The sequence below is a fragment of the Paroedura picta genome, chromosome 10 (genome assembly GCF_049243985.1).
Source record: "Paroedura picta isolate Pp20150507F chromosome 10, Ppicta_v3.0, whole genome shotgun sequence".
Lineage (NCBI taxonomy): Eukaryota > Metazoa > Chordata > Lepidosauria > Squamata > Gekkonidae > Paroedura > Paroedura picta.
This window is the reverse complement of record NC_135378.1, coordinates 18,326,397-18,350,952: the sequence shown is the minus strand read 5'-3', so window position 1 is coordinate 18,350,952 and position 24,556 is coordinate 18,326,397. Positions and strand designations below refer to the sequence as shown.

The 24,556-nt window shown below is 45.0% G+C and overlaps 1 protein-coding gene across 9 annotated transcripts in view; it reads left to right on the top strand.

The window, feature by feature from the left end:
* The window catches only part of SLIT2 (slit guidance ligand 2), a 350,865-nt gene that overhangs the window by 263,172 nt on the left and 63,137 nt on the right, over window positions 1–24,556 (top strand). For 7 of the 9 annotated variants that reach the window (XM_077301591.1, XM_077301586.1, XM_077301585.1 and 4 more), the window contains exons 10-17: window positions 4,980–5,051; window positions 5,903–5,974; window positions 9,276–9,347; window positions 13,406–13,549; window positions 13,713–13,876; window positions 14,596–14,619; window positions 18,670–18,687; window positions 19,858–20,008. In XM_077301591.1, coding sequence (XP_077157706.1) covers window positions 4,980–5,051; window positions 5,903–5,974; window positions 9,276–9,347; window positions 13,406–13,549; window positions 13,713–13,876; window positions 14,596–14,619; window positions 18,670–18,687; window positions 19,858–20,008 — 717 coding nt within the window. The remainder of the gene's footprint in view (window positions 1–4,979; window positions 5,052–5,902; window positions 5,975–9,275; window positions 9,348–13,405; window positions 13,550–13,712; window positions 13,877–14,595; window positions 14,620–18,669; window positions 18,688–19,857; window positions 20,009–24,556) is intronic. The other 2 variants (XM_077301593.1, XM_077301587.1) reach the window with 1 other exon arrangement.

The window sequence follows — 24,556 nt, the reverse complement described above, 5'->3', positions numbered from 1 at the left end:
TCTGGCGAGCACTTCCCCACATGCAGTCAGCTGGGTGACCTTGGGGCTCGCCACAGCACTGATAGAGCTGTTCTGACCGAGCAGTGATATCAGGGCTCTCTCAGCCTCACCCACCTCACAGGGTGTCTGTAGTGCGGAGAGGAAAGGGAAGGCGACTATAAGCCACTTCGATACGCCTTTGGGTAGAGAAAAGTGGCATATAAAAACCAACTCTTCTTCTTCTTCTTCTTCTTCTTCTTCTTCTTCTTCTTCTTCTTCTTCTTCTTAAGATTTATCTGTTCTGATGCTGCTGTCTGATACCAGCTTGTATCTGCAAATATGCTTAAAAGAATGCATGGGTCTTTATTTGCTAGGTAGGATGCGCAGAATTATATACATACTCTGTGCATGGACACGGTGCTGCACAACACTTACGTCCAGATCTTTTAACCAAAGATGCCAGGGACTGAAGCTGGGACCTTCTGCATTCCAAGAAGCTGTTCTGCCACTGGGCCCCACAAACCCTCTACACTTTTGCATGGGATCAATGTGTGAGAGAGAACCAAAGAGAATGAGAAAGCACACTCCTCTGTCCAACTGTGGATGTATATGCATCTTCCTCTGTTTATATACAAGTGAGAGTGTACACATGTGCATCGCTATGCATACTGAAGCAGTCCACTGAGAATTTTAAAATGTTTAATTTGCAATTGTTCACTTAAAAACAACAACAACATTAGACAGAAGCAATTTCTCTGTCTCCATCCTGTAGACATCAGCTGTCGGGGAATATCAGATTGCAAAGGATGTCTTGCAAATTTTCAGACATGATGTGTGTTTTCTTTTTTATGAGCAAAGCTCAGAAGCAGACATGGCCAGATGCTTCCTCCAGCTTTAGCCCACTCACTCTTTTTCTTTTGCTCTGTGTATAGACATGCTGGAGAGGGGGATACTCTCCCCTCCCACGCAGAATAGAACTAGAAAGTTGCTTAATTTTGTGACGGGTTAGGAAGAGAACCAAATTATTAATAGCATCAATGGGATATTGGCTTGTTGTGTAATTTTTTCTCCTTATGTCTTGAAGTTCCTGTGCCCTTATGAGTATTCAAACCGTGTCAGTGTGTCTTGTAGGAGCCCAGTACATATACAGTTCCTTAAGGAAAAGGAGCAATTGTATTTGTCTTAGAGGTGCAATTGTTTTTGTATTAGACAGTCTGATTCATCAGTTCAGTATTTTTGGCAGTCTATAGCTAGGCTTCCTAAGCTGATCGTCATGGGTGTCACAGCACCCACCAAGTGTTTTTGGGAAGCGAGCGGGGTCAAGTAGGGCTATTGACTGCTGGAGTTTTGATTGGCTATGCAGATTATTTTTCAAAACCTGTTTTGGCAGTAGCTGCCACTGCAGCACACTGATCTACACTGCATTACTGACGTTAAGCTATGACAGTCGTTTTGTGGCTGGCTCCGCCTCCTTCAGCAGCCATTTTGCAGGTGCCATTTTGATGCTGCACCCACCATGCAGTGTTCCAAATTCCAAATGTCTCTGCAGATTCAAAAAGATTGGCAATCCCTGGTTTAGAGGCCCTCGAGCAAGAATTTCATCTCAAAGTCTGAACTCCCGCTCTTATACATACTTCCACACATGTGCAAAGCATGGCATTGATAATGTGTTTTCACTTTAGTTGGCATCTCCTCATACTTCTGAGTTTTTCTGTCTATATTATCTGCGGATCGGCCTTGTCCAAAATGGCTTTTTTCTTGTTTTCCCTCTCACCTTTTCATTGTTTCATACTCGCTGTCTGTTGCTCAGTTCACAGGGGTGCAGTTCTTCTCGGTGGCCCGCTGTGCTTTGGTATAGTAGTTGTGAGTTATCTGAGAGACTGTTTGGTACATGCCATGGAAGCTCTCTGGGTGACCTTGGACCAGTCATGCTCTCTCCAGCCAACCTATCTCACAGGGCTGTTGTGAGATCAAAATGAAGGAGACTAAAACGATGTAAGCTGCTTTGGGGCCCCAATGGGCAATAAGGCAGGGTACAGATGAATTAAATAAATAAAATTACACCTGCTCTCACCTGCAGTATCCGTTTGCTGACTGCCAATGCTCCAGCTGATGCTTTCCCAGATCCCTAACTCAGTCTTTTCCAACCTTTTGACTGTGGAGGAACTGCTAAAATAGGTTTTTCCCCCAGGCTTTGAGGAGCCCCGGTAGTGATGTCAGCTGGCCACACCTTCCTGCCATGCCTCCCCCCCCCTAGAAGTGCAATGCCGCCAGAAGTGACATCACCACCTGTGGTAACAGACAGGCTTGAGGGTGACTGAGGGAGGAGAGACAGGAGGTGATTTAAGAGCAGATTAGGCATGCAGGCTCTGCCCCCTCCCAGACACAGAAACCACAAGAGAGCTCATGCTCAAGAGGGGGAGCAATGGAAGCAGCCATTTCCCTAGCTTGTGGCTTAGTTCAGGGGTCCTCAACCCCCAGTCCACGGCCTGGCATCGGGCTGCAAAGGCCATGGTGCCGGGCTGCAGCGAGAGGGGGGGAAGAGGCAGGCATAGCCGCCGGCACGCCAGCGATGCAAACGCGCACGCGTGGAGCTGCCGCACATGCGTGTTTGCGCCCCCTGCTGGTGAAAACGTGCACGCGTGGCAACTGCGCATGCGTGTTTATGTGCAGCTGCAGCGGCCGGGCCGCCGGCTCTCTCCCACCCTCGGAGGCGGTCCGCAACTACAAGAAAGTTGGGGACCGCTGGCTTAGTTTATTAAGGCAAGAGGGGAAATGCCACGACCCCTTTTGGAGCTCCTGTGGACCCTCAGGGGTCCCTAGACCCTTAGTTGGGAATCCCTGCAGCCTAACCTGTCAATTTGCCAGCATTCTCCTATCTTCCCAGCAACTAGAACTCTTCAGAAGCCTCCTTGATTCTCATTTGGCGGTTTCCTGTAAGAGGTTCACCATAATTTATCAAGTTTTTGTTTCACTTTGTTTGCATTCTGTTGGGAAACAATAATGTATTTCATTGAATCACCCATCTCTGAATTTGCAAGCTCAAATGCAATCAGACACTTTAGGATTCAATTGAGGTTCCTAAAATCGTAGAAATGGAGTCAGAAGCGACTGCAGTCAGACATCAAATTCAGTATCTTTCAAAAAGTAAGGAATGATTGTTATGTGCCCATCAGGTGGCTTCCAACTTTTGTTGACCCTATGAATTAATACATATACTGTTGCAGCAGCCCCTAGAGCAGGATCCAGTCCAATAAAAAGCAACATGGAAACGGAAGTCACAGGGGGACATATTCCAGAAGAATCCTCCATCAAGCTAACAACCTACAGTCAGCAAGTCTACACAAGCCCTAAAATGCCCTAGCCAGGATCTGTTGTTCTCTAGTTGGAATGGCTGGGTTTCCTAGTTTGCACTAACTGTATTTTGAGGGCAACATTAAGCTGTGGAATGCCCAGGCATCTGTAGAAGCTACTATCATTCTAGCAGCCCAACAACAATATGACACATCTAGGAAATGTGCCTTGTGAATGCCAGGGCAATCTTGTTGTCCATGAGAAACTACCTTTCATAGAATGAGCTTCCACAGAAAATCAGGGTCCTAACAGTATTAGCACAGTTCCATAAGGCCTGCAAGATGGAGCTCTTTCGCCAGGCTTACGGTTGAGGCCAGCTGGGGTATCCCCTGTTGCAACATACCCACCACTTGCTTGCTCTCCTTCAAATAAATGCTCAGAAATAAAAAAAACTCTATAGTTTTGGTACCACTAATAACCGTGTTCTGTTGGTTTTCACTTTGTAACTGTTTTAATTTTATTTTATGAGTGTTGTAAAATGCCTGGAGAAGACAGGTTTGATAGGGGCAGTCTAGGAATGTAATTAATTAGTTTAAAAAGAGATTGCTGAGGTTTGGGGGTTGAAAAGTCTTAATTCGGTAATCATAAATTTGCCTAATATACATGTCAGGAATGTGAAACCACACCAGTTGGGCAGTAGTCATTTTTTCATCGACATCCGTAGCACGATATCCCTCAATCTTTTACTTGCATTTTCTATTAAAAGATGAGTTGCCTTAAAACGGCCCAGGAAACTATCAGTGCTGCTTGTTTGGTGAGAGAGCCAGTGCGGTTACTAGACATCTAATCTGGCATGCCGGGTTCGATTCTGCACTCCCCCACATGCAGCCAGCTGGGTGACCTTGGGCTCATCACGGCACTGATAAAACTGTTCTGACCAAGCAGTGATATCAGGGCTCTCTCAGCCTCACCCACCTCACAGGGCGTCTGTTGTGGGGAGAGGAAGGGGAAGGCAAATGTAAGCTGCTTTGGGACTCCTTCGGGTAGAGAAAAATGGCATGTAAGAACCAACTCTTCTTCTTCTTCTTCTTCTTCTTCTTCTTCTTCTTCTTCTTCTTCTTCTTCTTCTTCTTCTTCTTCTTCTTCTTCTTCTTGCAGCACAGAATGCCCCAGATATTCATTTATTTATTTATAATCTAATTTATATGCCACCCTTCCCCAGAGGCTTGGGTAGTTTACAACATCTACAATAAAGCATAGTTGAATTTTAAAGTTGAACAGTAAAACATTTAAAATCTTGGAGGATCATTTCTATTTCAGGTTTGTATGGGGGGGGGCAAAGTGCTACAGTTCTTTCTACGGGGTACAGATGGTAACCTTTCCCTATCTGTGCACGTTGTGTGTTCGTACATATGTAGCACATGTAAAAGCAGATTAGTTCTCAATTGCAGCTGTCGTTACCCTGAATGTCAGGGTGATAAAATGTCTTTCTTTCTTTTTTTTGTTGTTGTTCTTGTCTTTTAAATGAAACCAGTCGCTGACCCTTGATTCCCATGGCATAATCTTTCACCAAGCTAGGGAAAAAAACACCTATGTTTTTAAAATGCATTCCTTTTCATTAATACTGACATGAATGATACATATTTTTTAGATTGCTCTTGTGTTATGATTTGGAGTTTTTCATAATATTATTTTTTCTTTGCTAGACGGTTGGAGCAAAACTCTATCAAGGTCATCCCTCCTGGAGCTTTCTCACCGTACAAAAAGCTGAGAAGAATGTGAGTGAGAAATATCTTAGGGTTTAAGATAAAACAAATTTGAATTTTAAAAAGCTGATCATGGTTGCATAAAGGACCTTCCATCAGTTTATCACTACTTAAGCAATTCTGACAACTGACAGATTGGTTGCTATGGCTGTGTCTGATTGTTGGGTCTATGTAGCTCTTTTTATCATGTTAACAGCTGCGACTTAACTAATTTATTACACAGAAATAATCTGAACCTCTACATAATGTTTCAGTTAACAAAAGTAATCTTTCTAAAAACAGAGTTTTATTTTAGAAGCCATGCCCTGCAATGCATAAACTGGGAAATTCTGGTTTGGCTTGGGATTCAGGGTGTTCCCAAACGAAACACCTGAGCCCAAATGACCCAACCCTTCCACCCCCCAAAAAACAAAGCAGACTGTTTTGCTTCTGCCCACTTAGGAGTGGGAAGAAGCAAAAAAAGGGGGGTGAAGTAGCTTGCAACCCTTTTGGTTTGAGAGCTGAGAGGCCCGTAGGCCCTGCTGCCATTCCAGTGTGTGACCACTCCCACCCCCTATCTTCCAAGGGAAGCAATCAGGTATGTTGAAATCGGTGGTGGCCATTTTAGGCTGAGAACGGAGTGCACACACCTGTCTGCTATCAGTCGAAATGGCAGTGTACCAGACTGCTTCTCTCTCCCTCCAATGGTAGTGAAGTGATTTGGGACACTGAAATCACTTGAAGTCACTTTGGCCTGAGAGGTCCATGAACTTTGCCTTATAAAATAAAATAAATAGCTGTTTATCCGTTTCACTGAAGATGAAGCCTGGCAGAGTGGAGAGCATGCTTGAAATAACTGAATGCAATCTTGTTTCTTGTTTTAGCGATCTGAGCAATAATCAGATCTCAGAGGCTGCACCAGATGCCTTCCAGGGGCTACGCTCACTCAATTCACTGTGAGTATGAGTCCCGTGTCTCAGAAGACGGGGCAGTGTCCCTTGCTTTGCTGAGGTTCAGGTGGCGAGTGGGGGTTGGCATCTTTCTTCTGGTTTTGAGTTTTGAGATTATACAATAGCTTCAGAACTGGCCAAAGGCTGATCTGGCATCCAGTATTCAGCCAGATACTTTATAGGGAGCCTAGAAAAAAGTGACTAAAGGAAGCTGCCTTATACTGAATCAGAATCATCAAAATCAGTCCTGGTCCATCAAAATCAGTCCTGTCTACTCAAATCTGACCTGGTCTGGGCCTTTTAGGACTGTTTGCCTAGTGTGCAGTACCCAAATAGAATGACCACTAGACTGGAAAACCTTTTATGATTTTATTCAACTGCAGACGAACAAAATGACATGGGGGGGGGGGGGTTGGTCCCAAAAGAGCCTGTGTGTCGGACAAAGGATTACATGAGACTTTATAATATTCCATTGAAGGCAGAGAAAGATGATGCTTTTCAGGTCAAACCAATAACCAGGGGTCTCCACCCCCTTGCACGTCCCACAGGATCAACCCATTTCCATTATGCTAAGTGACCGGAAGAAAGGTTACAAGAGGGAATTTTCTGTTCTTTCTCAATCCTCTGGTAACATAAACAATGGCATGGTATAAACAGTTGTCTCTGGCCTTGAGAATAGAACATATCAGATACAGTCAAGAACAAGTTTCTGGCCCTTCTGTTACGAAACAGTCTGGTACACCAAGCTTCGCATTACGAAATAATAATTTAAGAAAATATGATCTACCCCCCCCCCCCCATACACACTCCATCAAAACTAGCAGCGACTCTCCAGGGTCTCAGGCTGAGGTCTTTCACATTACCTCCTTCCTGGTCCTTTTAACTCAGTATGCCAGAGATTGAACTTGGGAACTTCTACATGCAAAGCAGATGCTCAGCTAGTGAGCCACAGCCCCTCCCCTTACATTTTAAGTGATTATTGTATCCAAGTGTAGGTCACAAGTGACAAGGGTATGTCAGTAGGGGCTGGTTTTCTGATATCTAGCTTTAGAATTCAGTTTACAGGGAAGGGATGTCTAAAACGTCTAGATGCCTAAGCTACCAGCTGTGTTCTCACCTTTTCTCCAAAACAAACATGCAGTACTACTGAGACTTTTTTTTTAAGTCTTAATGCAATTATATATAATCCACACATATTCTTCCATTCGTTCATGGCTCTTGGCCAGGAGAGGCTAAACAGTGGCTCTCCAGATGTCCGTGGAGTACTCATGAGCTGCTGCCCACATGGCCAGTTGTCAGGAGCTCATGGGAATTGTAGTCCATGGATATCTGGAGAGCCATAGTTTGCCACCCCTGCTCTAGGCCATACAGAATGGGTAATGGGGGAAAGTACCATTCAAGTTGTAGCCATCATGGTGTCCGCAGAGGATTTTCAAGGCAAGGGATGAACAGTGTGGTTTGCCATTGCCTGCCTTTGCATAGCAACCTTGGACATCCTTGCTGGTCTCCCATACAAGACATAACTAGGACTGACTCTGCTTATCTTATAAGATCTGACAACTTTAGACAAGCCTTGGCCATCCAGGTCCAAAATTACAAAGATATTTTCAAGAATGTTTGGTGGACTTAAACCAGCATTAACATTTCATGCAGCCATGTATCCTTGATGTCAGTTTAATCCTTTTAATTTTGACAAGATTTAGGTTCCCCTACCTCAAATCCAAATAATTTGTCACAGCTTCATTGCAGATCCAGCTCTTAAGGGGTTTAAGGGTTTACTGTTGAAGGTTTTGACCTTCATTAAATTAATGTTTCAAGTCACACTCTTCTAGATTGTCCCATTCTGAGTAATTATGTAGAGTTCAGGGCAACGAAAGCAGACACACATTACGTTGTGCAGTTTGTGTGTTTGTTTCCCTGGGAGAATTTTTTCCTTGCCTATGGTAAGACAGATTTCGAACCCACAGTTCACACTTGCCAAGCTTTGAAAATTCAGACATAGAGTCCTGTGCAAATGTTTATTCTGTGTCACATGAACATGCAAAGGAGGAGTATCAACATCAAGTCCATGGATTGTGTCATTGGCACATAAGCTAATGTGTGGTTTATAAGCTGGAGAAATGCAGGATCATGCATAGAGAACCAGTAGGCACATGTCTGACTCTTCATGCAACAGTTCCTATCTGTATGGGATGGGCATTTAAAAATGGCTTGGAAATATTCATTCATTCATTCATTCATTCATTCATTCATTCATTCATTCATTCATTCATTCATTTGATTTCCAGACCGCCCCTCTCCAAAGAGGTTTCGGGGCAGCATACAACAAGAGTAATAATCTTACAATAAAATCTTTATAATCTTAAAATTCAACTAAAATACACGACAATTGCCCTGTCAGTTAAACCATCTCCCAGGCCAGATGTTGAAGCAAATAGGATCAGGGGATGTTAGGGGAATAGCTTAGGCAGACACCTGGGCAAGCGGGTTTGGTGGGGTGGGGCTTTTAAATAGTAACAGTGCAGCCTTGGTCTTTACCAAAATCTGGTGAAAGAGCACCATCTTGCAGGCCCTTCTGAACTTTGGGAGCTCTGTAAGAGCCTGGATCTTTGATGGCAGCTCTTTCCACGAGGCCGGAGCCAGGGCCAGGCATACTTCTGTAGATATTTGCAGAGCTCGGGGGGGACGGACATATAAGCATAGTTTTCATTTTAACCATAGCTTCATTTGAGAAGAAAGCATGGAAGGCTTATTTAGTTGCTAATCACGTGGTTAAGGACACTTTAGTGATAGTATAGTCCATTTGTGGTACTTTGAGGAACAGATAGAACAAAAGCAAAATAAAAGAGGGCTCAAATTGAAAATGGCCGTTTCTTTGCTGTGAATCTAAAGAGCTGGAAGGAATGCTCCTTGAACTCTTAATGAAAATACCATGTTCCATTTAGGGTCACCAGGTCCCTCCTCGTCACTGGCAAGGGATGGGGGATAGTGTTCCCAGGTCCAGGCTGGAAAACTTCTTGAGATTTGGGGATGGATCCTGGGGAGGACAGAGAACTCAGTGGAGTACAGTGCCCCAGAGTCTACCCTAGAGAGCATCCATTTTCTTCAGGGGAACTGATCTTTGCAGTATGGAGATGAGCTGTAATTCTGGGAGATTCCCGGGTCTCACGGGGAAACTGGCATCCCTAATTCCATCCTGCAGCCTTTGCTTTCCTTGTGTCAGTCCTGTGCAATTGTAGAGCAGTTCTAGATGAGCACATTTCTGTTTCCAGTCGGTCACCTTTTCTGGATTGTTTATTTGTCACAGAGTTCTTTATGGAAACAAAATCACAGAACTTCCCAAAGGCCTATTTGAAGGACTCTTCTCCCTGCAGTTGCTGTAAGTATTTATCCTCTGAAATCTTGGGTTTTGTACATTGAGAAGTGAATATAAATGTAATTTGTACCAGGGTATTTCTGAATGTTTGTGGAGAAGGGGAAAACCAGCCTCTTGAAGATCATGAACCTTTTATGACTTTCTCTCCATATATTTGGTACACAGTCCCTCCCTTCACCGACAATGAAAACAACTCTTGTATATTGCAATATATTTCTCTGTAGTTATGCTTCATCTCATGGATATGTCTCTTTCATATTAACAATATTGTAGTAACATTTATATTTATAATAGTTGGTATAGTAGTACAGTTCAGACTTGACAATGAATGATGAATAAGGTAGTTGACCTATAACTGTAGGCTGGATCCCCCAGATCTGTTTCTCTAGAGAAGCTTTTATAAAACTTTTTGGCCATGGGGGAGCCTTTAAAATATTTTTCATACTTTGAGGAACCCTGGAACTGGGCCAGAAGTGATGTCAGCAGGCCACACCCCTGTTGTGCCTGAGAGGCCCGGAGGAGGGAGAAAGGAGGCAGTTTGAGCCAGGACTAGGGGTTCACACTGCATCCCCTTTCTCAGGTGTGGTAACCGTACAACAATGCCACCCCCAGATCAAAGGAAGTGGCCAGTTCCCTGCTTTCATGGCTATGCCGGGAAGAGCGTATATAAAATGAAAAGGGGGGGATGGTTCACAATGGAATTACAACAGAAAAAAAAGAAACCTATCTCCCTCCAGTTGACTCCAGTGCCCCCCCCTTCCAGTTTCATATCACAATCCATTCATCTGTCCCTGGTACCGGTGAGCCAATGGCCTATTTATATTATTAGACTAGGGGCCATGCCCGTTGCATTCAGGAATACAATGGGTGCTAGATTGGGGGGAGGCAGAGTGGAAGAACTCTGCATATGGCTCCCCCTCCCCCCAGGACCTGGAAAGGCTGCAGGCAGCTGTTAGGGAACTCACCGGCAGGGGCAGCTCTCAGGCGGCAGGTATCTGCAGCCTCCAAGCCTCAGAGAGAAGTGGAAGGAGGAGGGGTTGGTCAGGGATGGGTAATGGAAAGTGATTGGCTGGCTGCTGGACAGACAGGAAAACCAGTTGGAAGAGAAGGCATTCAGGGACAGGACAGCCACCCGGAGTAGGTGTTAAGTGCACTTAAGCCATGAGTCACGCTCCTCCTCCAAGCCCTTACCAGAAATATATTATGTGGAACAGATAAGCACAACAAGGTGACTTGGTAGAAATAATCTTTCACAGTGGAAAGTTCTTATAGCAGTTATTATAGGAAGACACAACCACTGAGGAAAAGCAATTGAAAATGGCATTTATCTAAAAAACGTTATGGTTGGTTCTTTATTTGGTCTTAAACATTGAAAAACAGATTGTAAAACTGTACATTTATTTACTTGTTAAATTGTACAAATTATAAATTACAGTAATGTAGCCCTAGGATGGGAAGAGCTTGTAGCCCAGTTCATTACAGCAGGAGATAGGGGAGAGGCCAGGGAGCCTTTGGGGAGCTCTCACGGAGCCCCGGGGGGCCAGGGAGCCCGGGCTGAGAATCCCTGCTCCAGAAAAGGGCACTTTTCCTCCATCAGAAAGGAAACTAGAAGCCATGGTCTGAAACTAATTTACGCATAGTGGTTTGTGCCAAGGCCATTCTGGCACCCCTCCTCACTGAAAGGTGAAGGGGAAAGCGGTGGTGGTTGCCACAGCAACGGAAGGGAGAGCAGGCCTTGACTGACTGCCTTCAAATATGAGAGCAGCGGTTTGTGCAAAACGTGGCTTGGAACGATGCCTGATTAACAAACCAGAACTGCAGCCATAGTTTCACCTCTGGAAGCGTCTGCATCGGAGAAATGGGAGAGTTGAGGCCAATGGAATCAGCAAAGATCTTAACCTTGGGTAGTCAAACTGTGGCCTTCCAGATGTCCATGGACTACAATTCCCAGGAGCCCCCTGCCAGCGAATGCTGGCAGGGGGCTCCTGGGAATTGTAGTCCATGGACATCTGGAGGGCCGCAGTTTGACTACCCCTGATCTAAACCCTGGTTTGCTTGCACATTCGGGTGCTGTATGGTTTGAGGGATCTGAACGGAGATTGGTTTGGAGTGCTCTGCACTGAGTAAGTGATTCAGATCAGGCCTGGGAAGTGAGGAGTTGTCTACCAGCCTTTGTAGAAATGTTCTGCAGCAGGGGTAACTCAGCAAAATGGTAGCAATAGTGGTGATTTACTGAGAGGGCAGGACAAAACTGGCTTTGTTGACTGGGACCATAGAAATATGAATGGTCTTTCACTTCTTGGTTTGGAGCCATTCATTTGGATCTGGCCAACATATCTAGATCATTTAAAATTATTATTTGTGAAAAATACTATTTTACAGAACACATGAATGATTTTTTAAAAATTATATCCTGTTGTGGGTTGAAGTTTCAGAGATTTGCTTTGACTGCCTCTCTCTCTCCCTCCCTGTCTTTTCATTCCTTGTTATACTATTTATTTTGTCTTGTTCTTTTTTCCTTTCCATCATTGAAGGATTAACAATGGTGCTTCCTTGCAACTGGTTAGTTTCCTTCAAAAACAAATAAACAGAAAGTTGTCTTTTCAGAACTGAAATCAAGCATGCTTCCCTTCAATTTATTTTGATGCTGCCTTAATAGTCTATTTGAACATGTTTCACCTAACCTTTTGTTCTATTTTGTGCAATAGCAGAATTGATCTGCTGTAAGTTTCTTGAGATGTTCTGCTATAAACATCTAGTCATCTGAAGCAGGATCCACAGGGTATGATCCAGTCATACGAAATTGGCTTGTGCTGAATTAGACCCTTGGCCCATCAAAGTCAGTAGTACTGTCTCCTCAGACTGGCAGTAGCTCTTCAGAGTCTCAGGCAAAAGTCTTTCACATCACCTTCTACCTGGTCCTTTTAAATGGGGATGCCAAGAACTGAACCTGTGACCTTCTGCACGCCAAGCAGATGCCCTACCACTGAGCCATAGCCCCTCTTCCTCCAACTTCATTGGCTTTTTCTCCTATGGAAGAACCACTTTGGAGGAAAGCAGCTTAGATTGGACTCCAAGCATTTTATTTTATTAGTGATGCCATGCACGTTATAAACACGTAATTTCCGGGGGGCTTGGCAGGAAGGTGTAGTCAGTGTGGCATCACTTCCAGGATTCCTTGAAGCCTGAAGAATATTTCAAGGGTTACTCTGCCACCAAAAGGTTGGGAAAGGCTGGGCTGGAGGAAGGCTTTGCACTTGAGCCAAGAAAAAAAATGGGTCTCCCTTCTCCAGTTTTCCAAAAAGAAAAGTGCCCCTCCTCCAGTCTCTTCCCACAAACAACATCTGGGTGACACAAGACAGATCAAGACCATGAACTGGAAAACAAACAAACGGATAGTAAGATGTTGTTTCAATCCTTTTATTCTTTCATGAAGTTTATAGCTTTATCTGAAACTTGTACTGTAATTGTACACCACCCTCAGCAGTCTGCATATGAAATAACAACAACAACAACAACAATAATAATAATAAACTTTGCTCAGTGGAATGACAGGACAGAAATAGAAATGCCTAGTCTGCTTTCAGACCAGGCTGAGTCAAATTCAGCCAGGGGAATTATGTCCCTTTACATTTAAAATGAATACAATAGCAATATTCTTGCTAATTGCATTTGACCCTGTGTTCCCTGAGCACATTAATTGCACACCCAGTGTTGATGCTTTAAGAAAGTTGGCATATCCCTGCATACGAGTATAGGTATATTTTATGGCAACTGAGTAACCGGGGCCCATTCTGCACACACTGGATAATGCATTTTAGTGCCCTTTAGAAGAAGATGTTCCTGTTCTGCACAGAAAAATCAGCTGCAAACGCACAGTGGAAGAACAGGGGCCTTTCCCCTGTATCCTGCTGTAATGGACTTGGCTACAAGCAATTCCAACGTGTGCAGAACAGGCCCAGTATAATCCAGTGCTTTTTTTTGCTCTCTCCAAAGCTGGGATGCTTCACAAGCAGTAAACAAACTCTTAATTCATGTCGCCATCCTTTTTGGCTTTGCAGATTGTTAAATGCCAACAAGATCAACTGCCTGCGAGTCGACGCTTTTCAAGACCTCCACAACTTGAACCTCCTGTCTTTGTACGATAACAAGCTCCAGACCATCGCAAAGGGCACCTTCTCCCCTCTCCGAGCCATTCAGACCCTGTATGTGTTAGAACTCTCTACGGGTTGCCCTGTCCTTCGGCCCTTTGCTGGCGGGGAGGGGAGGAGCCCGTTCGCAAACAGCCAAGGGAGGAAACTTTGGGGAACTAGGGAGGCCAGTCACCACCATGTAAAAGCGTTCTTTTCTTTTCTATATTTGTGAAAGGCATCTGGCTCAGAACCCGTTTATTTGCGACTGCCATCTGAAGTGGCTGGCGGATTATCTCCACACAAACCCTATTGAAACCAGCGGTGCCCGCTGCACCAGCCCCCGCCGTCTGGCAAACAAAAGGATTGGCCAGATCAAAAGCAAGAAATTTCGCTGTTCAGGTAATTTCCTTAGTGTGACTGCTACTTGGCTTTCGCTCCCCTTCTCTCTACCCCCCTCCATACAGAAAGCAGTGGCTCTCCACAAAGAGCAGCATGGTAGTTTTTTTTTTAGCTGAATTGTTAAGCCGTCGTGGCGTCTCGGGCCTGAACGGAACCGTTTGATCCCGCAGTGCCCCTGTAGATTGCACAGTCAGCACTTTCTCTGCTGGACGCAAAGGGGGAAGGGGCGGGGAACTGAGTACGCGGTGTGAGGTATTCCTCTCGTCAGTCACCTTTTGGGGGAAAAAGCGAGGAGCGATCAAAAACAAAACCTGATCTGGAATAGGGGCGACAGCTTCAAAACACAACCAAATGTGAAAACATGACATTCATAATACACAGGGAAGCTTATGCCATGCCAAACCGTGCTGTGTGCTTTTTTTTTCTGATCTTACTCCATTTCCTACTTCTAAAGCCTAACCTCTCTCATCTGGTGTCCAGCTGTTCCGGGCGCATTTCATATTGTACAGTTCATTCTGTGGAAGCAAAGCAGGGGAGAGTTTTGGCTCCGAGTCTGTTTGTTATCTCGCCACGCTCCTATCATCCATCGCTTTGAACATGCATCCCCCTGCCGTGCCTGCCAGTGATTAACCGTAGATTGTTCTCAAGTCTAATAGAATTAATTCTTTACTTGCTGAAATTCAGGTGCATCTTCTATTTTTCTCTTTTTTTTTATTTAGCTAAAGAACAGTATTTCATTCCAGGTAGGTTTGGCTGTACAGTAAACTAACTACAGGATCCTCCCCCTCCCCTCTTTCACCAACAGCTCAGGGCTAATGCATGCATTTTCCACGCTGATGAAACCCTCTGAAAATAGCTTTATTTTTGTAGTTTTAACGTGGGCTATGCATGCAGCCCTTGAGATCCAGCACCTACTTGAGCGCAGAGACTGTCCGAGTGGGACATCGGCTTGGTCGCACCAGCTCACTTGAGAAATTTCGGCATCTACTTTGCATATCCCCCTCAGGTTTCTTCTGCTCTGTCATTTAAAATGTCGCTCCTGAGCGACTTTTAAATGTAGAGAATCCTACTAGGATCTAAAGTGCTACTGTGCCCCCAAAGACCCTTTCAAAGGAACTACTTGCTCCTGGTTTGCTCTTCTGTACCAAACTCACTGTTCCTTGCTGGCTGTTGCTTGTTTACTCGTGACCTCTGATCCCTGTGTTTGCTAAATCCCACCACACACAAAGGCCAAGTAGAAAGGACATTCATGTCTGCTACAAAGGCATCCAGGGGTTGGAGGCTTCTTAGGGGAAAATATTTGGGATAAAGTGTGTGTGTGGGGAAGACTTCAGAAGTGAACCTATATCTCGCTTAAGACCATACAAATTATCTTGACATATTCCACATGGAAGATTGATATTGCCTCTTTGAAGCATCTTTCTTTTATCCCGTTGGCCACTGGCAGAATAGAGCTGTGAATTCTTAACTGGGGAAGGGCACCCTAAACCAACACAATCATACACTTACATTATGATAGCCCTCAATGGTAAAACACATTTGATTGGCTGAAGTACTCAAAAGTACTCAAAATGATGCTTTTGATTGAACGGTATGTGCATGAACTGACAGCCAAACAAAATAATTCAGCTATAATTTACAGTCTAGAAAACGACTGTAATAATTTAGTATGCCGTTGATGAAAATTGTTCTCCCATCATGATTCATTGACCAGTTTCAACTACATCCTTTTAGAATGGCACATTTAACTCCGCCTCTTTGGATGGTCCAGTGACACCGTCTTTCGGAAGGAGGAATCATAATTTTTTTTTAAGCCCCATTTTCCTCATTTTAGTCTAGTGCAGAAGGAACAAAATACATAGCTAACCATTCCCATTAATGAGTGCAGGGTTTTACAGTGCAGTCCTAAGTAGCATCGTACCTTTCTTGGTCCTCTAAAGTCAGTGTGCTTGAAAAGGTGTAACTCTGGTTAAGATTGCACAGTTTATGCTATAAAGGAGCTTGCCTGGGAAATAGGTAAAGGTAAAGGTATCCCCTGTGCAAGCACCGAGTCATGTCTGACCCTTGGGGTGACGCCCTCTAGCGTTTTCATGGCAGACTCAATACGGGGTGGTTTGCCAGTGCCTTCCCCAGTCATGACCGTTTACCCCCCAGCAAGCTGGGTACTCATTTTACCGACCTCGGAAGGATGGAAGGCTGAGTCAACCTTGAGCCGGCTGCTGGGATTGAACTCCCAGCCTTATGGGCAAAGCTTTCAGACGGCTGCCTTACCACTCTGCCCCACAAGAGGCTCTGTAGCCTGGGAAATAATTTATACATTATTTCTTGGGGGAGCATGGCAGTCAAAGGATGTATTTCACTGCCAGTAGGTGATATTAACTGATGTGTGTATAGAAAGAAGAAGAAGAAGAAGAAGAAGAAGAAGAAGAAGAAGAAGAAGAAGAAGAGTTGTTTCTTATATGCTGCTTTTCTGTACTCGAAGGAGGCTTAAAGCGGCTTTCAGTCGCCTTCCCTTTCCCCACAACAGACACCCTGTGAGGTGGGTGAGGCTGGGAGAGCCCTGATATTCCTGCTCAGTCAGAACAGTTTCATCAGTGCCGTGGCGAGCCCAAGGTCACCCAGCTGGCTGCATGTGGGGGAGCACAGGATCGAACCTGGTTTGCCAGATTAGAAGTCCACACTCCTAACCACTACACCCAACTGGCTTTTAAGCTTTTAAGAGGGGTGAAATAGATTTATGGAAGAGAGGTCCATCATTGACTTCTAGTCAAGGTGAGTGAAATCGATAGAGGAAGCAAACCTCTGAATACCAGTTTTAGGAGGCAGCAGCTGGGGATGGCCTTGGCTTCTATATCTTATTTGGTTAGCCCTCCAGAGCAACCGGTTGGCCACTGGGTGAACCAGGATGCTGGACTAGATGGATCACTGGGTCTGATTCTTCAAGCTCTACTTAAATTCCCATTTTCATATTGCATATGACATGGGGAAAGGATAATTTGAGAAGAATAACATTTGGTTCTCACCAAAGGGCAGACTTGAAAGATCTAAGAACTAAGAACACAGGAATCTCAGAGATCTGTCCACATGTGGGACCTCCATGTTATTCTACTGCATCGCCAACCCCCCCCCCCAAGAAACTAGAAAGGAAGTAACTTTTGAATTGGCCATGACTTGATAAAGCTGCAAAGTCACCCAAATGCTAAACTGAAGATCAAAGAGATAATGGTATTAAGAAAAATATCCTTGATCCAATCCTGGGCTGAGTTATACTGGTCTAAACCTGAATGGGCCAGACTACCTGGATTTCATCAGATCTTGGAAGCTAAGCAGGGTCATTCATGGTTTTACTTGGATGGGAGACCACCAAGGAATTCCTATGCATAGGAAGACAATGGCCTCTTCCACACTGACTGATCCATGGACCGATACCGGTTCCCGGACCGGAGGTTGGGGACCGCTGGGATAATGCTCTTTCACTATGCTTCTGAAGTTGGATTTTCTTGTCCAAAACAGGAAACACTTCTTCTAAAGTGCATTATCCAACATGTGCGGAATGGGCCTGGCCAAGCACATCTGTTAGTTACTCGCCTTGAAAATCCTTCGTGGTCACCATCAAGTCAGCTGTGACTTGATGCTGCTTTACCCAGACACAAGCCAGTGGATTTCACTGGGTTTATACAGGATTAACGCTGCATAGGATTGCACTGTCAGTATCCATGAGCGCAGCATACTTTAGAAGGACAACTAAAATACAAACCACTTTTCGGGGGGAGATCCCATTATTTCATGACTACAGGAAGAGAGGAAATAAGTATTTATTAGGAATGCAAAGTACTGGTGAACTTGCTTATAGCTAGTTTCTGCTCTTCCAAAATTTCTTTTTAAAATGTGCACATCCATGCATCACAATGGCATTCTGAATGCAGACATTTAAATGATGGGTGCAGTTTTTTGTCCATGTCAATACTCTGATCCTGAATAACATTTGGAAACTGTAGCCTGCTTTGTTTAAATTCCTTTAAAAGGCTTTTTAGTCTGTTCGAATCCCCAAAAGGGAGTAAGGTAACCGGAAGCTAAATGAATCATGGAGAGGGTTTTTCGACTTGCTACTAACAATCCGGTAATATGTAATATGCATTTATTTGGTCACTGAATGACAGTATCCTGGAACAATCCAATCTAATCCAAAATTTCTTTAATCGTATTTTTAAGTGGCTTATTAAGTAAGCCAACAGAGGCATCAAACTGTAGTATGCTGTATTTAAGAATGAAAATTTCAATACTATACTAATTGGCTTTGCAATGCATGTTATGCTTTCGTTTTATTATTACTTTTCCACTTCAAAGAACAAAAACAAACAAACAAAAAACACCCCAAAACCCCGTTTGTCAATTTATAACACTTCATTTTTCCGCCCAAATACGGTCTTCAGGGCAGACCAGGGCCCATTCTGCACACAATGTTTAATGCACTTTAAATGCACTTTCGAAGTAGATTTTCCTGTACTGCACATGAAAATCCAGCTGCAAACACTCATTGAAAGTGCATTATCCTACAGGAATGGAATGAGCCCAGGTATAAATTATGGTCTGGATATCATATAATCAAATGGAAAGCAAAGCCCAATTCCATTGATTTCAGTTGGAAGCCTAGGGATCGGCCTTGGGGGAGGCAGGGTGTACCCCAAACGCAAGCAGAGAGCTTTCAGGGGTGAGCTTTGTGATTTTTTTTTTAATCTCCATTGAGATCACTCTGTCTTTCTTTCCTTCTCTGGCTGTCTTTCTTGTTTCAGGAGTTCACCATTTGGGCTGTAAGTAACATGCAGTTGCGCGCACCAAACAACAGAACCTCCCCTAACCCTGATGCACCTTGCACTTCCAGTCTCCGTCCTTTGCACCTTCTGTCTGAGAAGAATTCATCAGTCTTTGAACTTTTTCTTTCTTTATTTTCCTCCTCCCTACCGCCACTATGCCCTACCCCTGGAGTCCTTTCTAGATGTCTCCTCCTGATCTGTACAGAATGTTACTTCCGTTCTGTCACTTGGCGAGGGATAACGAAGACGTCTTTCTTTCCTGCGCTGTGTTTCTGTGTTGTTTCCAAGTCATTGGTGTTGCAGCGGCGGTGGACATTCTGTAAGAAGAATTCCGTCTACGGTTTTCCGACTGCAGCACCATCCTGTTCTTTCCCACCCCTACCCCTTCTGTCTCCCTCTCTCTCTCTCTCTCTCTCTCTCTCTCTCCCTTTCTCTCTCTCTCTCTCTCCCCTTTGGCTGCTTTTCCTTGGCCTAAGTGGATGAAGTTGTGATAACTTAGCGAGATTTTCTGTTGTGCTTGATCTAACCATGTGGTTGTGAGGTATGAGTAAAACATGGTTCTGTCAAGCACCACGGAACGTCACGCAGCTTTCTACAGCATGGCGCGCTGCTGAGGCTTAAGTCAGGATGACACACGTCTAAAATTTAACCCAAAAACAAATTGAAGAAGAAAACAGGGCTTTCAATTTTATGGTGCTGAGATTCTGACGAGGGTTGTGAACGGAGAAATAGGTAGAGGGGGCTGAGAAGGGTGATGAAATGGAATACCAGGATCTGCTTAATCCTGAAACAGGAAAAAAAAAAAAAGAGAGAGATCTTGAACAAGAATTGGTGGTTTTGTGTGTGTTTGACAGTAAAAATGGAATAGATTGGCTGACAACTTAATCAGCAGGAAGTACAGCTGTGAAAAGCTCAAACAGTTAATGTTATCCCACCATGTGAATCTTTTTTTCCCGGCAAATGTCAAGCCCTCTGAAATTTAACCCTCTCTCAAACCTCGGTGTTCCTTCGTTATCACAGAATTTTACCAAACCTTTCCCCAGATTATCTCTTTGTATGTCCTGCTGGTCTGTCCCTTTTTTTCTGCAACTCCCCCCCCCCCAATTCCTTGTCTTCTCGGTGAACTTTATCACCTGTCTTTTGTTGTTGTCTTTTTTAAATCCACAGGCACAGAAGACTATAGATCCAAGCTTAGTGGCGATTGTTTTGCGGACCTGGCTTGCCCTGAAAAATGCCGCTGCGAAGGGACAACCGTCGATTGCTCCAACCAAAAGTTTAGCAAACTTCCTGATCACATCCCTCAGTATACAGCCGAACTGTAAGTCTCGAGTCTGCGGAGGCCTCCTAAGTGGGAATTGCTGCCAGCACAATGGTGGTTAGAATCATGGAGTTGGGAGGGGACACACAGGCCATCTAGTCCAACCCCCTGCTCAATGCAGGATCAGCCTGAATGTAAACGGGGTTCCTTATTTTGTTTTCAGAGTGTCCATAAGTGTTCAAACCCAGCGTGGTTAAGAGATATGGACTGTAATCTGGAGAGCTGGCTGTGATTCCCCACTCCTCCACGCACAACCAGACAGGTGATCTTGGACTAGTCACAGGTCTCTTGGGACTGTTCTTTCTGAGGTCTCTTAGCCCCACCTACCGCGCAGGGTGTCTGTTGTGGGGAGAGGAAGGGAAAAGTGTTTGCTTTGAGACTCCTTCAGGTAGTGAAAAAACTAGATAATAAACATTCGTCATTGTAGGCCTTATTAGGCTGCAGCTCATGTGTTTGCCTAGTTTGCATTAAATATTTAAGAAGAGAGAAAAAAACAATTGGAACGCTTATATCAAACATTACAGAAGTTTGCATTCTGTGCAGTTAGTGGCTGTTGGCCCCCGCCAAGTGTTTTAAGAAAGTGGGCTTCTTTCTTATTTATTGATCCATCGATTGATTATGTACCCAAGAGATCCAGGGATTGCCTGGCAGCCAGGCAAGGGACGTTGGAAAGTGGCTTGCCATTGCCTACCTCCATGTCATGACCGCTAGTGTTCCTTGTAGGCGTGACCACCCAAATCCTTGGAGGTCTCCCATCTAAACACCAGCCAGAGTCAGCCCTGGCAGCTTCCCTGGTCTGCTGGGATCAGGCTTCCCTGGGCTATCCAGGTCACCATAGCCATTGAAGATTTGATTGGCTATGCAGATTTTTAGAAATGTTGCACTGTGTTACTGCATTGCGTTACTGAACCTAAGGTGTGGCAATAGTTTTATGGCTGGCTCTGCCTCCTGTGGCAGTGGTTTTGTCACTGTGCCCATCATGCTGTGTCTGGAGTGGAGATTTGCCTGCAGGCTCAGAAAGACTGGAGACCCCTGCAGTAGATTCAGCCAGGTGGAAAGGAAGGAATTGGAGGTGTCACAGGCTCTAAAGCCTACATGGCTGCCTAGGACCTGGAATTTAACCAGGAAGCTTGCACCATTGTCAGTCCTCCCTGCTCCTAGTTTCCTTCTCAGAAGGAATTTTCAGAAGGGAAAGAAACAGCAGTGACCAAGGGCTGCTACCAATGGATGATTTGGTCCTTCTGAACTTCCTAGTGGCTTCTTCAAATAAGAAAAGGAAAACAAGGTTTTTTTTCAGGATTCAAGAAAACGTTTGACATTCAGCCAGTTATAAAATGCATCACAGAAAACTCATCACTACCAAACACGTTGGGATTGAGACCCAAAATTGCACATTCCTCTCAGTGTAGCTGAAGGAAGCAACGTACATGCCCCCTTCCCTTCCAGCTCACCTCTCCACCAACTCCATCAAACAAGGAATTGCAGATCTTGTGCTCCCTGGTGTAAAATGATGTTCCTGCATTTCACTTTCAGTTGTTCTGTCTCCAGGGAATCCCTCCTCCCTCCTTTAACCTGACCCTTCTTTATAATAAGTTGGGGGGGGGGTCTTTTGCTGTCAAGTCACAAATGACTTATGGCAACCCTACAAGTACTGGCAAGACCTTAGTTTGGCTTTGTGTAGTAGTTAAGACCAGCAGACTTTAATCTGGAGAGGCAAATTTGATTCTCTACTCCTTTGCATCAGGCAGCTGGGAGACCTTGGGCTAGTCACAGTCCTGTTGGAGCTGTTCGCATAGAGCTGTTGGGCCAGAGCTATCTCAGCCTCACCTACCTCCATGGGACCTTTACCGCATGGGAGGCTCCACGCCTGGCTGCCTCTTTGTGCTTGAGCCAGGGCAGGTTGCCCTACCTTTTCCCACTCTCGCATGGGGGAGCAATTGGCCTGGTGCACCTCATTCACCCTGGATTTGTGCTCTTCCCTAGGAGCCAGGTGGAGAAGTTCTACCGCACTACAGGGTGGTGGGAACCTGTTTTGTTTTTTTATTTTTAAGAACGTGCTATTGCATGCCAGTGCAATTCTGTTTAAATAATAAAAAAAAAGCTCTAAAAGCATTTTTTGTCCATTCTGGGATGCTGTACCCATGACCATGGGTGTAGAGGAGCTGGGTCAGGACAGCCCAACTCTTCCGTTCCGGACAGCCCAGGCCCAATATAGTCCACATAGTCGCCCAGGGCAAAAAAGGGAATGCGTATCCATGTTCCCTTGCCCCGGGACAACTGAATGCCTGAGTTGGGATGGCCCCAGCCTGGCATCGTCGCTGAGTGGAACTGGGAATTTACCCCACCATCCAACAAACAATGAGTTGGGACAAATTCCCGGTGCGGAAAAGATCAGGGTGTCTGTTGTGGGAAGAGGGAGGGAAGGTGATTATAAGCCACTTCTTTGGGAGATCCTTCAGGTAGTAAAAATGTGGTATAAAGAACCCAACTCTTCTTTTTCTTCTAATTTTGTGTTTTATACCATAACTCTTATGTGGCTGAGAAGCACCCTAAATATTCTGAAAGAAAATGACTATGGACATTGCCCACGTGTGTTCTTTCCTCACATGTGTCCATAGTGTGTTTTTCTCCCTTTTCCACACATTATTTTCTTCTTCCTCTAGTTGTTGCTTTGATATGTCATTGCTGTATCTCCAGTTTATTTCCAAGCCCAAAAGCCAGAGATGTGGCAATGAAATATTGAAGCGATCACTAAAGGCAGCAAAACGTGAGGAAAAGGGGGGAAACCCAACACAGAGAATCAACAAAAATACAACATGCAGGAAAAATGATAATTAGAGAAATAGTGCTGAAGAAGTCATGTAAAGCCTTTTGTGTGTGTATATATATATGTATTTATGTATACTAAAGTAAAGCTTAGTGTGGTCAGGAATGCTCTAGGAAGGGCCTTGGCGGGAAAGATTTAAATGGAACAGGCACAGAGAGACTTCTCTCCTCACCCTCTGGAGATGGAGCAGTTAAAGAGCCAGGCAATGTCTCTCCCCATTGGGAGAGGCGATGACCAGCTCCCTGGTTCCTGTGCTCTAGTCCAGGGGTAGTCAACCTGTGGTCCTCCAAATGTTCATGGACTACAATTCCCATGAGGGATTGTAGTCCATGAACATCTGGAGGACCACAGGTTGACTACCCTTCTCTAGGCTCCAGAAAGGTTTCTCTGTGACCTTGTGGGGATGGGGCAGTTAGCAAGCCAGGCAGCATTGACAGGAGATTGGCAACCCTGTTTGAGAGACTTTGAAAAGCTGGCAGGCAGATGGCAAGGCAGGGAGGGGAAAGGAGGCGTTGGCACTTGCACAGACATGCAGATTGAGTAAAGGAGTTCTCTGTTACACTAATGGTCAACATTTCCTTGTTGAATGGAATAATTAACCCTTTTGAAGGGAAAGGCAAGGAAAAAGGTGGGGGAGGAACTGAATTGTGGGGAGGCATCTTCAAAGGGAGGAGGAACGCAGGTGGCTAGGCTGCAGTTTGGGAGTGCAGGGAAAACCTGCAGTACTTGTTGAGTGCAGGGAAATGAGCTCAGACACACATAAACACACACACACACAGACTGGGAGGGAAGCAGGGGGGAACCTTGCACTTGCTTGAACACACACACACACACAAAGGCAGGGAGTGAAGGGGGGATGTTGGAACTTGCAGAAAGATGAAGACAGAGTGAAGGAGTTGTCATACAGGAGCTGTGAACATAAACTGCTGAATGGAAGAATTGACCCTTGTAAAGTGAGAGGCAAGCCCTCTTTACCTGAGGAGTCAGGAGCACACAAAAAGTAGAGGGCATTAACCCTCTACTTTCTCTCCATAGCAACAGCTGATGGTCATACATACATACATACATACATACATACATACATACATACATACATACATACATACATACATACATACATAGACTTTTAGTTAACATGACAGTGTGGAAAATGTGGTGAAACACCAATCCTTGTATTTGTTCACATGAACAAAAGAAGATACAAATTGCATGTGTTGGTGGCTCATCCCTGCTGGATGACCTCCATCGCTGGCTGAATAGAGGCGGGTTGGCCATGCTGGTCCTCTTGGACCTGTCAGCGGCCTTTGACATTGTGGACCATGAGATCCTGGTCCACCACCTTGCTGGCACAGGGATAGGGGCACTGGATATGCTCCTTCCTCCAAGACCGGACCCAGAGGGTCGCGGTGGGGGAAGAGTTCTTGCATCCTTACAGATTTGCGGGGTCCCTCAGGGCACAGTCCTCTCCCCCACATTGTTTAACATCTTTATGCGCCCTCTGGCCCAGCTGGTGCGGAGCTTTGGGCTGGGTTGCCATCAGTACGCTGATGACACTCAGCTCTCTCTCCTAATGGACGACCACCCGAACTCTCCCCCAAACTCTCCCCCGGAACCATTTACCAGATGTTTGGAAGCAGTGACAGAATGGTTCTAGCAGAGTCACCTGAAACTCAACCCCTCCAAGACGGAGGTCCTGTGGCTGGGAAGAAGGGGGTAGGAAC